Source organism: Oreochromis aureus, linkage group 14, assembly GCF_013358895.1.
Source record: "Oreochromis aureus strain Israel breed Guangdong linkage group 14, ZZ_aureus, whole genome shotgun sequence".
Classification (NCBI taxonomy): Eukaryota; Metazoa; Chordata; class Actinopteri; order Cichliformes; family Cichlidae; genus Oreochromis; species Oreochromis aureus.
Genome location: NC_052955.1, coordinates 4260585 through 4278312, shown reverse-complemented (window position 1 = coordinate 4278312; position 17728 = coordinate 4260585). Strand labels below are relative to the sequence as shown.

The 17728-nt window shown below is 40.0% G+C and overlaps 1 protein-coding gene across 1 annotated transcript; it reads right to left on the bottom strand.

Moving 5' to 3' along the window:
* Positions 1-377: 377 nt before the first annotated feature.
* On the bottom strand, positions 378-16161 carry LOC116321815 (SPARC-related modular calcium-binding protein 1-like). Its single transcript, XM_031741767.2, has 9 exons — positions 15698-16161; positions 5426-5600; positions 4773-4997; positions 4076-4129; positions 3134-3181; positions 2032-2112; positions 1760-1952; positions 713-771; positions 378-475 (listed from the first exon to the last, which is right to left on the bottom strand). The coding sequence occupies exons 1-9, from the start codon at positions 15776-15778 to the stop codon at positions 378-380; spliced, it is 1014 nt and encodes a 337-aa protein (XP_031597627.2). The 5' UTR covers positions 15779-16161.
* Positions 16162-17728: the final 1567 nt, after the last annotated feature.

Sequence of the window (17728 nt, the reverse complement as noted above, 5' to 3'; positions counted from 1 at the left end):
GTCTGCTTATTGAGAAATGATTTTTATCTGAGATAACTGTGATATCGACTGTTTCCACAATGTATTTCCTAAATCAGAGCCTGCTTACTCAAATATACTTGCACATTAGTCAGTTTTCTCTCTACAGAGAGAGGTATATTGAAATTTCAGGCACTAAGACAAACTTTCACATGTAGACACTTTGGGACTCTCAGAAACTCGACCTGCTACAGACATGTTTTTCATTTCTATTTAGAGATTCTGAGGGACATGAGAGTGCATGCAGATGATGAAGAAGTGAGTAAATAACAATTTCAGACACAGCCTGAGATGCTACTGTGAGTTTCACAGAAGATCATTAATCACTGCTGCACTGCTGTGATGTACGGTATCCAGACTTACTGGTAGGGACTCAGACTCCCAGCATGCTGTGCTTCCACCTGCAGCGCTCTGACCAGACTCTGAAGGAACTTCTTCTTACGAGCTCCAGGACACCCTGTGGGATCAGAGTAAAGACTGTAACCTGAATGATATGAACCATCATCGGCCTCCACATGACAGCAGACACATAACAAATGGCCTATATATAGCAAACAGGATGAGAAATTCACATCTGGGCAAATTGCTTTTCAGTTATTTTGGCTGAATATGGAAAATATGTGAGATGTTTACAGGACGTTTTAAATCTCAGTATATTTTTGTTTTTCCACCAATCAGAAACTGTCATATTTACCAGGAAGCGGTTTCTCCAGTGATGCCGCCTCTGGCCTAGTGCAGTCTGGAATTTGATTCCTGCGAGCGCACACACACACACACACACACACACACACACACACTGGATCATTACATATAAAGTCAACCGAATCGGAAAAATCTGAAAAAAATAACATTAAAAAGGACTTAATGTAAAAAACAGGGTTTTGTTGGGAGCCACTGATCGCATTTTCATGGACTTACACATTAAAAGAAAACCCTCATAGTCTAGTTCAACAGAAGCCATTTAGTGCTATTCACTGTGCCAGTTATGGCTCACCTCACTTCATGATTTATTTTTAGCTTTTTATTGTTTATTAATGCGACGAAGCCCCAGCCCGAGTATTGTGACCGCTGTCGTCTCGGTGCTTTGAAACCAGACTGAAACCAGCAGCTGAGACTGTAAACTCCTGGTTTACTGAGGTCATAGAGGAAGTGAGCAGTAGAATTTGAATTATGACTGGCACTTCTTCTCATGTACACAAATCTGATGGTTTGATTTGTTTTTGTGTGCTAAAGGGGGAAACAACTGTTTGATTTAACTGGCTGACAGTGATTTCTATTTACAGGAATTAGAAGTCCAACCACATAAAGTGCTTAGACATTAGAAGGAAGAATAAAAAAAAACGCATTAGGCCTAAGGGAGTTTATTCTCACATCAGTGAACCAAAACCATCACAAGAAAACATCCACCAGTTTGCTCCCAGGAGTTTGAAAGCAGCTGTGCAGCAACAATGCTGATAAAGCCCCTCGAGAACAGAAAAGTCCGACTTTAATTTATTCTGATTTGCTCTGTGTCTTTCCTTTAAGGCAAATCCACCTAGGGAGCAGTGACAGTAATTGGTGTAAAATTGTATGATTAACATGAAATGCTTCTGTGACTGCAAAACCAGTCAAATCTGACGACTGGAAGGGAGGACAGAGGATAAGAGGAGCGAAAAAAAGAAAAGAGAAAGTTTTTAAAAGGAAAGATAGTCAAGTTTCCAACACACTAATGAGCTAAATAACCAACAAACAGACTTATTACCGTGCTGAGGTGCCTGGTCGTGGCCTCCCAGTGTCCACTCTGACACACCAGCAGTAACCTGTAGCCTTGTGGCACTGCACAGGGCTGTAACGCCCATCTGCAGTGCATTCTGGGATGAAACGCTCATCCTCCCGGGCTTGGCGAGCCTGAGAGAGCAGAGACGCTCGCTCACGCTGACAAGTCTGAGGATTGTCTGTACACACACACACACAGACTTATTCTATATAAACATTCTATATATCAAACATTGATATACATATACCGACTCTTACCAGGAGGTCGTCTGAGTGAGCGGTTTCCTCGTGGCTCAGAGTTCATCAGGATGGTCACCCAGAATGGAGGCGCCGTCAGCTCTGAATGAGAATAAAAACAGCTTTCAAAGAAGTTTTTAGAGTATTTCCCTTTTCCTTATATGTTGTTCAGTTGAATATATGCTACAATAACACAACGTGACATGAAAAAAACTGCATCCAGTATATGTATGTGTTATATGCATATTATATTATATTTCAAGTACACTGTGAGGAACAGAGAGCTTTTCCCTTCATCAAAGCATCTCTGCTGTTAAACAGGGCTGACCGAAATATATCTTAACGTAAACCGAAAGCAAATTTTGGGGCCACAAAAGGGAACAAGCTGCAAACACCCACTGATGGGTCATCGGCTTATAAGTCGACATTTGCTTTCTGTCCTCCACATACACACACATCCACTGTGTTACTTTAAACTCACGAGGACTTATCTCTAGCTGCTCAATCCTCCCTTATCTTCACCATGTTGTTTGCTTCTAAGTAATATTATGTGGGGTTTTTGAAAGACCTTTTTCTCAAGAACCAGTGCCATGTTATATATTATATATTATATTATATTATGTTATATCTGATGCTGTGAAAAAGTAATGAGAAGCACTGTCACATTGTTGTTGTTATTAAAAAAAGGGAAAGTTTGGAAAGTTAAAAATGTTAAGGAGGGTTCAAACAGAAAAGACGTAACCCCGTAACCCCTGCTGTGCCATATTTGAGACCTTTACATCATCAGTGTGTTATATGGTTTTGTTTGTTTAAGATGAACAAACCTTGAGTGATAAATTGCACAAAAATGAAACAAATTAAAACTCATATATGTAAAATGATAATCAATTTATTTTTTGAATTTGTTAGAAGACTCAATTTATACTCCAGGTCCTAAAAATGTAATTTTCTGAGTCCTGTATGTGATGTATATTTCAAGTTTTTCCACTCTACAAAACACAAAAATTAGCTTTCTGTTCCTCACTTACAACTAATCTTTAATTGAAACTGACATGCTGGTATATAAATTACCCACATGTGTGCATTAAAATATCTTTAGTAGAGGAGGTTTTTATTTTCTCACCTGCAGGTTTTCTAGGGTCCATTGTAGGTCCAGGTCCAACGTCTCCATCTGAAATAAAAGAAAACAGAGTGAATGGAAGAAGACGACGAGGGAATAGTTTCGACAGATGGAGGAAAGCATGTGAAAAGCAGAGAAAGGAAATAGCTATGTTCCATCTTGAGATTTATACGGCGAAGATGATGTCCATAAATATTAGTTTACAATCTAGAAACTTAAAACACAAACACAAGACAATAAATACTTTAAATTTAACAAGAAACCTGGAGGAGGTGGTACATTTCTACATGACACTGAAGCGCAGCTCAAACAACCTTCACCAAAAATCCTCAGTTGCATCTGTTAGTGGACATGCTCACTAAAACTACACTTATGCTGCCAGTATAAGATTTTACTGCAGCACATAGACTTATTCTATCAGGAGAGCCTACGTATGCCAGAGTGGACAAGAGTGGCTTAAATCTGCTGCTTTAGAAAATCTGGATGTCAGAGTAAATAACCTTTAAATTACAGCAGACCAAACCTGGCAACCTTTTCTGACTTGGAGTGGAATATCTTGGAGACGTTATGGAGCATTAGGTTTGTTTTCCTCTTGGTTGAGGGTTTTTTTTGTACTATTTTTATGTTTTATAATGTAAAGAAGTAAAAAAAAAGGACCCAAAAAAGAATGAGAGTAGAGGGGAAAATCAGACAAAGAGGCATTTTTAGAGTCTTGGCATGTGAAGTGCTCTGTGAATTATTAAGTCCCTGCAGATGTGTCTGGCAGAGAAACAAGCAGCGTGTCATGCCAGGAAAAGGCAGAACGAAGGACAAATGAGAAACATACACACACACATCTAACCTGTAGTGAATGAAACATATGAATGTGTGCACACTGTGCTTCACAGTTATTTTAAAGCACAGACAGTGCTGCCTTTGTGCGATTTAAATAAAGCATCTTCTTACCTTTGATTGGTGTTGCATCTGTATCGGTGATTTGAACGAGCTCGGCGAGGTGATCTGTTCAGAATAACAGGCACAGCTCAGAGTGGATAACACACTAAAGTTCAACATTCATTCGGAGGAATTAGAGTGCTGGTGTATCTGTATTTCTCTGACATCAACAGTGAAACCGAGCCATTGTTGTTACACTTGGAGCTGATAAATACTGAACAATCGCTACTTTTACTGAAATGCATGAAACCAGAAGACTTCACAACCAACTCCACGCACAGACTGTTAGTGCTCTATCAGTGTAGACTATTTCCTGTTGTCTGATACATGTGAGAAACTGTGGAAAACTGTCATTTATGTATGAAAAGAGCTTAAGAAAATTACTCCTTCATTCTTTGCTGCAGGTGGCAACATGTGTGCTGGTAAAGCAGTCCATGCAAACAAAAACACTCGAGTTTCATTTCAAAGTAAAGAAGTTTAATAAAAGACATTCAGAATCAAAGAAAACCATGAATACAGTAAATAAGGCAAATTAAATCAGTGCTTCCATACATGACATGTGAGCTTACCAAAATACATTAAATACATGCATTAGAATAGCATTTTTATAAAATACATAAAAATGCTATTTTAAAGGCCTTCACAGTTAAGTATTATTGTTTTTTAATTTGCCAACAATCTGCAATACTTTGAATAAAGCATGACTGACCAGTGCAGTTGGGGACCACATGGAGGACCGTGGTACCACTGACAGGTTTGCCATCGGGCGTGGAGCACCAGCAATATCCGGTCTGGTTGTGGCACTGCATGGGCATGAAGTGACCTTCGGGACTGCACGCAGGCACAAAAACTGCAGCTGCAGGACTACCGCGGCTGCGGGCTCTGGCCTCAAGGCCCTGAGCTTGGGCCAGCTGGCATTTAGTCTGTAACAGATCTAAAACAGAGGAAATTAGTATCCACATGTGCTGCTATAGATGGGAAGAGTGGAAAATTTGAATCCTGATGATACAGATGTGCATACCGTTGCTCTGCTGACCAATAAAAAGTAGTCATTGTTAATTTGAGAAGAACGGTTCTACTGACTGAGTTGATTCACTTGGAAAGAACATTTTAAGCTGATTGAATGAAGGACAGGAGCACAGTGGTGTCCGTTTATTTATGCTCCTGGTTTTAGATTAAAACAATCATTAAGAGCAGGCAGAGGTGGCAGGAAACTACAGCTAATCAATAACAGGTGTCTTTTTGTACTTGTGATATAAAGCAGCTCAAATTCAGATAGAAACACGAGACAATTTCATTTTAGTTCAGATTTTTTAAGCAAGTAAACACACCACCAGATGATGCCGCTGTAAAGCCCTGTACCTGTGCAGTGTCCCCGTGCAACGTGGCGGAGCTGTGTGTTGATGCACTGTGCCCTCTGAAAGGCACACAGCGATTTATACAGCCTGCCATTGCTGCCACACACAGGTCTGTGGCGCCCCCTCTGGCAGTCCAGCACACAACCACGAGGCCACATGTTCTCTGTGATCAGGAAGGGCTGCAAACAGGAAACAGAGTGTATGTTGATTGTCATGTCAGTTATGAACACACTATAAAGAGAAAAGACAGTAAAAAGAGGTCTTAAAGCTTCGACACTGTCGGCTGTCTGTGAGGAGGTGGTGGTGGAATCCTGCTCACGGTTATAGTTTGTTCATATTTAAGTCCTTGAGTTTTCAGTTTCTCTCTCCTGTGTTCTTTGTATCCTGTTACCAGGGGCGGATCTAGAAGGGTGGCATGGGGTGGCAACTGCCACCCTAAAATGATCCCTTGCCACCCCAAGTGCCACCCCAGTTTTGCATATGACAGCGTTGTTTATTAAAATAAGATAGCATTAACAGTTTGAGCATAGTTACAGTCAACAGTGAATATAATTGCTAAAACTGAATATATTGCATAGTGTTCCCCCCCTCCACCATTAACAAATGGTTCAGCCTATAGCAGGACCGGCTTTTTTCTTGTTTTCAGTAGCAAGCGATGCTTATGATTGTGCCAGAGCACATTTTGAACAACACCATGGAATTTCGGATTTTACACATTTGGTTGGATGTTACACTCTGGAAATGGAAGGAAGGTGAGTGTTATTAAACCTCTGTGGTCCACGGACACGCTGCACCTCCAAATCACATGACTGTTTTAAGCTGACACAGCAACAAGCTGCAGCCACGCTGAGTCTCTGTTTCAGCCCATATTGAAAGTTCGGAGTTCAAAGTTTTTAAATTTTAATTACAGGCCAGTAAATCCAGAGTTATGATAATATATATAAGCCACGCTTTTTACTAAATACTGTCGTCACGCTTTTGTGTGTGTGTGTTTAAGCGTTTTCTAAGGACAGCGAAAACAGTAAAGAAAGAAAAAAGCCACCTCTTTCCTATCGGTGGAAAAATCTACCATGTCGACCAATTAAAAAAAAAAAAGTCAACACGTGGGATTTGGTTGTTTAGGAAGAGGGAGAGTTTTGGGAGTGACGGTAACGGCAGCGAGACAGAGCGAGCGAGCGAGAGTGAGAGAGTTTTTAGATGTGGGAGATTTGTGACGTTTAGTGTGGAGTGTTGTCTTGTGTAGTTGTTCTGTTGTGTAGTCGTTTTGTTTTGTGTGTCAGTGAGGGCACTAATGAATGTCACAAAGGCACATTTGAAATGTAAACAGTGTCACTAAGTAGAAAACCAGCGGAGTGATACACCTGCTGTTGTCAGGCCTGCAGGTTTGTCCCTGTGCTGTTCTCCTCTGTCTTTTGGTGGACAAACTTTTTTTACTGGCACACATCATTTGTGGGGCCTCTTATTGCAACACCTGATTGTTCTCTCATTTTAGTTTTAGTAATATTTTTAAATGGTTGTACAAAGTAAAAAAAAACGGCAGGTGTATTGGCGGCATTTTTAGAGAAATAGTTGTATATGTTTACAAAATGTACAATTTATATTTGCATTTCAAGTTATAAAATTTACTCAACATGTCTGTGGGTTTTTACGGTAAAAATACTACTACTAGGATTTTAAGTTCTTTGTGCGATTTCAGATCAGTAATACTAATGCAGTATGTCAGTGAAAAACAACTAAATTCAGTTGAGCTGAAAAGAATGATACCAAACAAGGCAAGGGAAAAAATAAATGAAACAATTTGAGGGGAAATACAAACGTCTCAAAAGGAGTCAAAATGGCCGGTTGTATTTCAGACCTCAGTGGGTTAATCCAACAAATCATGAAAATTAGGTTTAAATTTATGTTCATGACAGTGCAGATTTCTGACATTTTGTGTAATTTAAGCTGTAACAATGTGATTGTTTTCTAACAAAAACAGTGAAACTTAAGTTAGACTTGTGTTTGTAAATGAACCGCCTCCCCATGTTGTGTAGCTTTCTGGATTTTATACTTATTGGGCCACATATTTATTTATTATTATACAGGTTATACAGTACATAAGATCAAAACTCACATGTTTTATGTAACTAAAAGTGTGTAATTATGTGGGCTACAGACAATAATTAAGTTATAGACTATATTTATATGAAAACGTGTATACTTACTGCATTTGAATCATTTTAACCATATGTAACCACCTGCATATGTGTTTGGGGGGAAAAAAGGCTTTGATTTTGCCACCCCATTTGATTTCTTTGCCACCCTCATGCCACCCTAAGAAAATTTCTCTAGATCCGCCCCTGCCTGTTACAAAGTCTTAGTCTCTGTGCTTGGCGTTTTTCTGTCTTGTTACATCCTGCTTTATTTTGATAGTCTCAAATGACTGTGTCTGGTGCATGTTTTAGCTTTACTTGCGTCGTCTTATCCTGATTTAGTTTAGCTGTGTCTTCCAAGTGTGTCGTCTCTCTCTGTGTATTTATAGTCGCTGTCTGCTTTTGGTAGATCGTCACGCTACAGCTGTGAAGGATAAACTGACCAGAACTTTGTCTGACTATGAAAGTCACTCCTTAAAAAAGTTAACGCCTTAAAAGAAAACAAGTGAGCAAAAAGAGAATAAACGGCCTCATAAATGTGTCGGGGAAGGCCGTTACGGAGCGTGTCTTTCTCACACCTGGAGTTTTACCTGTAAACTGGCTCCAGCTTTGCAAACTGAGTGGATAATCTTTATTAACTGAGGGAATGGCAACATTATTCCTGCACAGTGTCTCCATTTCATTTGGGAGCTCCGATTGGCTCTGTGCCTAAAGGGGAGACTTTAATGTGCATGAAGTGTTCTTTATTTTTTTTTAATTTTCAAGGTAAATATAATGAATGAAAAATGAGTCTGTGACAAGCAGCATAATATTTTGGAAGAATTCTCATTAAAACCTCTAAGAAGGCAGTGAAACATGGCCAAAAGCTATTTAGACTCCACACCACAATTTCCTCTTTTCTGAGCCGTCCAATTTATGCTAATCTTTCACAATTCACCAAATTGCTTCCAAAATAATTTTGAAGTCTTAACACTGCCATGCAAATACACTTTACAGGACTAATACTGCTACTGCATTTTACTGGGCACCACTCAAATATCCCAGAAGAGGTACATTTGAGATAATGGGGATCAGAAAGGCCACAGAAGAAAACTTCTTGTGAATTTTGTTGTGCATGATCAGATATAACAGCAAATTCTTCCAAAGATATTGGGAATGCAAAACATGGAAACTTGTAACAAAGAGAGAAGAAAAAGGAGGAGAAGAGGCATTGATTCATGGAGAATCTGGTGAGCGTGATGACCTAAATTACTCCCACATGAGCCTGAAAGCGCACTCTCAAGTCACAATCACACACGTCTCTATTTAAATACACACAGATTCCTCACACCGCCTCGCAGACACACCGAAAACTCCCCAAACATACAAGGTGGTGCACATTCAGCTCACACCCATACAGTACATACAGACTTGGCTGCTCCACCCTCTCACTCTTCATCAGAGCCTCTTTGTCAGCTGGCCTCCCCTCTCTCCTCACACACACTAACACACACACTCTGAGACACACGGGTAAATTTGCTATGGTGTGTCAAACATTGTTGACATAATTTAGTGGTGAATGAGCCCTCTGTGCCTTAATGCCAGGACATTAATTAATGTATTGACTGTAGAGATTAATGTGAACAAATCAAGATACACAAACAGAGCGAACAAATAAAGCTTTGCTGCTGCTCTCAGACACAACAGCAAACACGACCAATTAAGTTATTTTAGTAAGCAAACATGCCAATCATTTGCAGTTTTATGCAGACTGTTATGGCTTTGAAAATGTAATAATTTAGGTATTAGGGGTCCACACGTCGTTAGTGTCGCTTCAGTTCATCGAGATTTGTGGAGCATTAGTTCACCCACGTTATGATATAACATGTTTAGGCCAGCCTCCTATTCCACATGGTGATATGAGCCTTGAACATTTACCCACAATGTACTTTGTGATGTTTGCATCGTCCCTGAGTAATTCAAGAGCCTGTGACTCAGAAATGAAGGTAAAAGATTGCAAAAATTGAAAGCTACAAACTCAATCAGCTGATTCAGAAGAGGTCAGAGTGAGTCATGGATTTTACACAGAGGACAAAAGGAAGAATGAGAGGAAGGCATCCTGGAAGAGAAAGAGAGGAAAGGCAGTTAAGAAAAAAATAATAAATTAATAAAACACTGCCAAGTGAATAAATAGAGAATAAAAAATATGTTTTTTTTTAATTATGAAAGGGATAAAAGAATTAATTTGAGGGCAGAGAGGAAATGAAAACTTATTAGTGAAAAAGAAGACTAGAAGGAGGTGCAAGAGGATTGAAGGGTGGAGCAGGAGTGTAGCTGGTATCCTGTCTGTCAGGCACAACTACACCAACGACTCCTTAGTGTTAAAATGATTAGCATCAATGTTTCTGGCCTTGTAAAACTTGAGCCTGAGTGTGTGCGAGCAGCAGAGAAAGTGAGAACAAGCTGCCACTGTCTCCTCGTGGCTCGCACCTTCCAGATTCCTCAGAGTGGGCGCTGTAGGAAAACAGAAGAACCCATCTCCTGAGCTGCGCCGTGTGATGTTTGGCGTGAGAGAGCAGCTGATGCTGACGAAAGGCCTGTTAACACCCCGAGCTGGGATTTAGCGTCAGAACAACCTGCCTTGTGTCGTGGGGAATCACTCACTTAGCTTTTTTTAAAAAAAATCTGAATTTAATTTATGCAGCAGGTCATTAAGGGGCAAACACACACAGATGAATGATGATGACATGTTTACATCTCAGGTTCAGATGTGTGTGTACACAAACATCACCGTGTTTTCTTCATCTATTCTCCAAGAAGACACATACCATCACACTGCTACAGGTACCTATAGTGCGACTGGAGGAGACCAGCTCTTCTGTATATTTCAAACCATCCATCCAGTTTCTGCTGTTTATCAGGTGTGACATCACCTTCTCCCCCGTCACCTCCTCTAGCTCTTCTGGCTGGACACTGAGCCAGTTTAGAGATGTAATCCCTCCAGCGTGTCGTGGGTCCATCCCGGGATCTCCTCCCAATTAGAGTTGCCTGAAAAATCTCCCCAGGCATCCAGGAGGCACGCCCGAACCACCTCAACTGGCTCCGTTCAGTGAGGAGGAATAGTTGCTTCATTTTTGAGGCAAGCAACTAAAGCAACTACCAGTGAGAGCAGAGGACATGAATGACTGATTCTGGTGGGGGAATTAAAGCAACCAGAGTCCAGAATATCCACACGCCTCTGCATTTGTAGCACCAGCCAAATTCTCATTCACTATTTTACGGTTTCCAGACTCACGGCCGCACGGGGAGATGAGACTAACATCACCGTCCAGCTGTGTATCATTTATTGGCTTTAAATGCCCTACACAGCTTTCTCGTACAGTCTGGTCCACAAAAACTTAACACAGAAACTGGTCTAGGTTTTATTACGTTTAGTCAAGCAACATAATACATTTTCATTACAGTTCTGCACGGAGGACGTCCTGCAGACTTTAATAAAACTGATTCCAAAATGGAGAATCTTTCATTTTTTTCTTGCACATATTCTCTCCCTCACCATCTCGTTAAGAAGTGAAAGACCTTTGACCATTTAGTTTATGTACGAATTTCCTCTGATGTCTTTGTGAACTTTTGTATCTGGTTATGGCCCTAATACTTTATTCCAAACACATTATCTCAACAAAGAGGGGATCTTATTTATAAAGATATTATGTCCCTAGTAGAAAGGGACATAATGTCTTAGAAAAACAGGAGATGATGTGGGTCAAGTTCAGCATCTTCCAGCCTGAGCTGCAGGGACATCACTTCTTGTCATCATTCATCATTCACCAACTACAGCCTCTGTCAGGCTTTCACAGCATGCCAGGAGCTCACTGAGAGGCCAGGCTGCTGTCAAACACTGTCAGGGTTTTTATCGTACAGTCTTCTATCCAGTCCAGCAGGAAACACCGAGCAGAAAGAAGACAGAAGCATTACAAATACAGAGATTTTTTTTAAAAATCTATTATGACGATGCATTTGGGCACCAGTGGGAAACCGAAAACAATATACAATGTTAAAAGTTATTTTATTGATGCTGTTATTAGAAATCTAGTTTTAATTCTTGATAACTGGAAGATACATTTTTGATTTATTGTGACATCACAACCCAATTCCAAAAGAGTTTGGACGCTTTGTAAAATGTAAATGTAATGATCTACAAATCTCAAAAGCATGATTAAAAATAAAAAGCATATCAAATCTTTAAACTGAGACATTTTGTAACTAATTAGGTTAATTATGAACCTGTCAGTAGGATTACTGGTTATAAAGAGAGCATCATAGAGAGGCAGGGTTTCTCAGACGCAAAGATGGACAGAGATTGACCAGTTGACAAAAAACATCTTCAAATTGAGGAACAATTTCAGAAAATTGCTTCTCAACGTAAAACTATGAAGACTTGAAAATTTATCATCTGCAGTGCACCTCCCCATCCACACATGCAGGGTAACGCAGTGCTGTGCAAAGAAGCCGTATGTGAACATAATCCAGAAACACTGCTGGGCCAAAGCTCATTTAAAATGGACTCAGGCAAAGTGGAAAACTGTTCTGTGGTCAGAATAATTGAACAGTTTTTTGTTTTCTTTTGAAACATGGACACCGTGTCCTCTGGCCTAAAGAGAAGAGGGATCATCTGGCTCGTTATCAGTGCTTGGTTTAAAAGGCGAGCATGGAACTGGCAGTTTGCACATCTGGAAAGGGGCCGATCTGTTTTTTATTTCACTCCTGAAAACAAAGCCGTTTGTTGTTTTTAATCTCTCTCTGCACTTCTTTTCTATCTCTGCTCTCAACCAGTTGAAACAGAAAAGTGCTTCTCATTGGAGATTATCTCCTGAGGTTCTCTCTCCAATACCAATGTATTAAAATGACTGGTATGTGAGTCAATATAAGTAAAATTGAATTATACTGAGTTGAATTGAAATACCAGTGGTGAGAAACACTGAATGGTATTTTCAGGTACACTTCCAGCTGGTCTCTTGCATTATTTCTTTATTATATCAGCCAAATAGTAGTTTTTTAAAACCTAACACTGTTGCTCTGTGTTTTTTATCCCCCCATGTTAGCACTGAAGTATTTCTATTCAGAGTGCCTCTGGCAGCGTGCAGTGACTTTAGTCAGCGTGCCATATTTCATGTTCTATAATATTTATACACGCACTCACAGTGTATAGCTGATATTTGTCTAGCACACTGTAAAATATATGACAGGATTACTGGGGCTGTTTTTCATTCTCTCTCTCACACACACACACACACACACACCTGTCTATCTCCCATGAGTAGCAGCTTAAATATTTGCCTGGCAGCGCAGTGTGTGTGTGTGTGTGTGTGTGTGTGGTGTGGTCTTGCTGGCTGGTGCTACCCTCCTGTCCTCCAGGGAGCTCTCACAAACCAGGGACAACTACTAAATCAACCCGATTAATGAATCTCTTTATGCTGAATATAAACATTGTGTGGGCCAGAATAAAGAGAATAATACAAACGCTCCTCTGAGGCCGTGTCACGACTGCTCGCTTTGACTAAAGCGATTATGAAGATGATAAAACCAGACAGTTTAGACCCACTGTGGCGTTGCTGTTGGTGGCCAGGTCCCTGAACAGTAATACTCAATTACACAGATAAAACACTTTTTACTGTTTACCAGCTGCAAGATTTTTTTTCTTACCTTCACTAAAAGTGTTGTTGCCTCTGCAGCTCTTTTTTAACTTGGTCCGCCTGGAAGATTTAAGTCTGTGTAGAAGGATTTTGGTGTAAAGGGGTCAACTTTGGTTTGCTTTCATTTGAGAAAACTAACCTTTGCACTTTAGAGGAATTATACTTTTTCACAAAAGCAGCTAATTTGTGAGTACACATGCAGATATTTTCAGTTAAAGTCCAACAAATCAAACTAAATCTTAGGTTTGTCTGTATCTGTATGAAACATGTACAAATGGGATAAAATTATAGGCTAGTAGTTCAAAAGCAATAAAAGTCTTTAATGCCATTGCTCCACCTAAGACCTGCAATTTTCCAAGAAGCTGGCCAACAACTTATGGAACAGAGTCAATCCTCTTTAATATCAAATGTAATGGCCTATTAAATGCCTCATAAATGCACGCTTTTAAAAATGGCTTGTACCTATTACCTTGATAAACTTTTGACTTTATATCTGGGTATTAAAGGTTTTTAGGCCAGAGTCCGGGTTAGATACTGAGTAACTACCTCAAAAAAATATCTGAAATAATGACTTTTTTCCACCTGATGATGAATTAATTTCACAGACCTTTCACAAAAGGAACAAACATGAACAAGAATGATTCAAAAAAGAGAAAACATCCAGTGATGCAATTTTTTGAAGAAAGATGTTTGAGGAGAATGACCAGAATGCTCTGAGCTGATAGGAAGCTCAGTCGTTACAATCAAGGTGTGCAGAAGAGCATCTCTGAAGACACACCACATCAAACCTCAAAGCAGCAGACATCACTCCTGCCAGCTAAGAGCAGAAAACTCTCCAGAAGAACAGAAGACTGGAAAAAAGTCATGTGATCTGTTGGGTCTCGATTCTACTGCAACATTCAGATGGTAGGGTCAACAATAAACAACACAAAGCTGCTTCGTATCAACAGTTCAGGCTGGTGGCAATGGTGATATGGTGTGGGGGATGTTTTAGCGGCACACTTCAGGGTCCTTAGTACTACCTGAGTGTTGCTGCAGACCATTTCCATCCATTTATGACCACAAGGTAAAATCTTCTGACATCTACTTCAGGATAACACACCATACCATAAAACACAGGTTTCTTGAACATGACAACGAGCTCACTGTGCTCAGACTCCACAGTCAGAGTCACCAGATCGTGATCCAACACAGAACCTTTGGGAAAGTCGCATCGTGGATGTGCAGCCGATAAATCTGCAGCAACCGTGTGATGCTATCATGTCAATATGGACCAAACCCAGTACTAGTCTGGTGTAGCTAATAAATTATGCATCATGGACATGATGTGCTGTCCTGCCCTCCTTCAAGGTTACAGTATTTATACCTGTATCTGCTTTACAGAAATATGAAAGCATTTGGCATCCCTTCACTAAACACACACGCCTATTTAAACCTGATAGACACATATTTGGTAAGTAGACAAGATAAAAGAAACTGTTTTTTTAATTTATTTTAAGTTTAAAAAGAAAAATTCACCCCGTAAAAGATGGGAACCATTATTCAGACTTGATAAAGCCATCAGTTGTACCTGTTTAGAGTACAGGGAGGCTAAACAGGGCTGTGACTCACCTATCAGACGACTGGACCATCTCACTATCTGATTCGGGTCTGACTGAACAATGCCACCAAGCAAAAAGACAGACTGAATATAAGAACGATAAACCAAAGATAAAATTGCTCAGTCAGTGTGGAAATGATCAAGTTTGCTGAGGCAGTAAAGGCACGGTGACCTTTTTGCAGACTGATTTGCAATTCTCATCAAAATTGAGTTTTTCACTGATTATGGTCGCAAGATATTTATATGACTGCACTTGATCTGTTTTCTGGCCTTTGTGTTCACCTGTGAAGAGCTGATGTCTAATATAAGGCTACTTTGTGAGTTTTGTATGGTGCACGTGAGCTGCTTAAATGTGCATCAGTTATAAATTCATACATTTTCATTTTTAGATCCTATTTAAAATCTGTGCGGTCTGACTGTATCATAACATCACATGAAATCCTGCTGTGCAGTTAGTTTTGTTCACTTTTCATCTTTAACATGTGTTGTTTATGTGATACAACTCACTTTGGCAGCTCTTAGATATTAGACATATTACGTTATTGCAGTTTTAGTTTATTTTTCTCAAAAACACACCTTTAGATTTTTTTTATATTTACGCAAAATTCTGTTTTTGTCCAAATGTGTAAAAGTTTAACAAAGTTTAGAATTAGTGGGTTAGTTTAGTTAACTAAATTACAATTACTAGTTTGAGGAACGAAGACAAGGCAGACATGTACAGGAAAGTCGAAGCAGAACAGAACAACACATTAATCTAACTAATCAGGAACGTTAGCGTGACCTGTGAACGCGCTCTGATAAAGTGAAACCTTATTTTTCCAGACATGTTTGCGCCTGCACCTCTGCTTGAGAAATGAGAGTTCGGGTCTTACCGCCGTCTTGTCGGTCTGAACCGACTCCGAGAGCAGGAAGAGGAGCAGCGCGCGGCAGGTGAAGGTGAGCGTGAGCATCATTGCTGCCACGGAGGAGCACACGCGGAGCGGCCGCGCGCCCCTGGCTCTCTGATGTGCCGAGATTTCAGAGCTGAGGCCGAGCAACGCTCTGAGGCCGGCCACAGTTTGAGCGCGCAGGCGTGACCGAGGAGGAAGAGAGGAGGCACGTCGGGACCCAGGAGCCGCTCCTTCCGACCTGCTCACGTCCTCATGCTGCTGCGAAGTGGTCGCGAGCTCCTCCAAGGAGTGTGGCTCAGCACGCGCATATCAGACCCTCTGCTCCCCAAAGTGTACTGCCCATTTCCGCTCTCCTCGTGCCAAAAAAGCTAACGCAGTCCAAAGGGTGAAGCGCAAAGCTCTCTTAAACTTACACGCTTGTAAATCCAGTTCTTGTCTCTCTCGCAACACCTGGAGCCACAAGAAAGCAATTTAAACTCAAATAAACAAAAGAAAATTCTGTTTATTTTTACAACTGCATGAGCATCTGTGTTTACGAAGGACTGACAAATTAAAAGAAAAACCCAAAGCCCCTCTAAAGTGATGGGATCAGGGGTATTTCCAGGATTTCAGCATTTAAAATAAATGAATTAAATTTTTAATTAGATCAAAAGATTTTATTAGAAACTTTTGTGCTATGTGTGATTGTCAAGCTCCTGTGCAGCCCTGTGCCCACATACAGATGTATTATTGAAATGGTAGAGTGGTCTACAAAGTGGGGAAAGAAGTATTTCTACCAAAGTAAACTTATAATCCTGTATACGTATCCTCCTGGTACAAAAGATTTACCATCAATATATACTTAAAGTATTGAAAGGAAACATACTCATGGGAAAGGGCAGATGTCACCCCGTTTCCCCCTCTGCACACGTCCATGTTTGAGTGCACTGATTGGAACAAATATGGAGACGCTGCGTGAACGTGTTTATTTAAAATAAACAAATAGCTTGTGATTGGTACAACTTTAAAATAACAGATTTTAGTACTTTTTTTTTTTTTTTACTTTGTCAGATTTTCATCTTTTGGAGGTGTTAAAAAGATTTGCACTTCTAACATTAAGTATAAAAATAGTTATGAATTTGAACTTGGAAAAAAAACTTCCATAAGTGAAAATGTTAAAAACAGTAACACAATCATGGATCTTCAAACTTTCAGCAGGTCAAACAAACAAACACTGGACATTGTTTCATGAAACTATATAAAATCAGTTTCTGAGTGATCTCCTTTATCCTATGATCGGTTCTGAACACCTATGATAGATTGTGCACCGACATGTTAAATGGTGCTCTCAGCACCCAAAACACCAATAACTTGGTGTTTTGGAAGAATGCAGCTCCATGCCTCTGTGCTGCAGGTTTGCTTTTCCTTTCATTTGTCTCCACTCAGTGAGTGCTTCTGGCACAGAGGATGAAGTGTACCAGTATTTCCTTTAGCTCACAAAAATCTCTGTGCAACCTGAGCATGACTCAAAGGGTATCAGCTCAGTATTTATATAAGAAAGCCTTACTGGCTGCTTGGCTGAATGTGCTGGAAATCATGTAATAACACTTCATGTCTACTAAACTGTACACATGAGTATAAGTTGTATTTTATTGTAATTCTCACCACCTAGCAGTGTGGCTCTGTTACTTTCATATCAGCTCTCATTAAATATTCTCTCTGCTGAGTCAGAGTAATGCATTTATGAGACCTTTATGACCTTCACCGGTAAAGTATTAAACTGTTTACTATCATGAATGTTTTAGTCTTCAACTTTTCAGAGGTTTGTATTTTTATTGGCCTCTTGCCAAGGATAATGGGAAGTTAATGTACATGTGAAATTCAGGGTTTATATTTTGTAATTACAAGCTTTAATGTCATTTAATATTCCACCTCTGCAATCTTTTGCATTGACCCCAGGTTCTCAGTAACTCATGAACGCTCATAAACGACCCCACTTGCTAACTTATCACTGTCATTTTGAGGGTTAAGTGG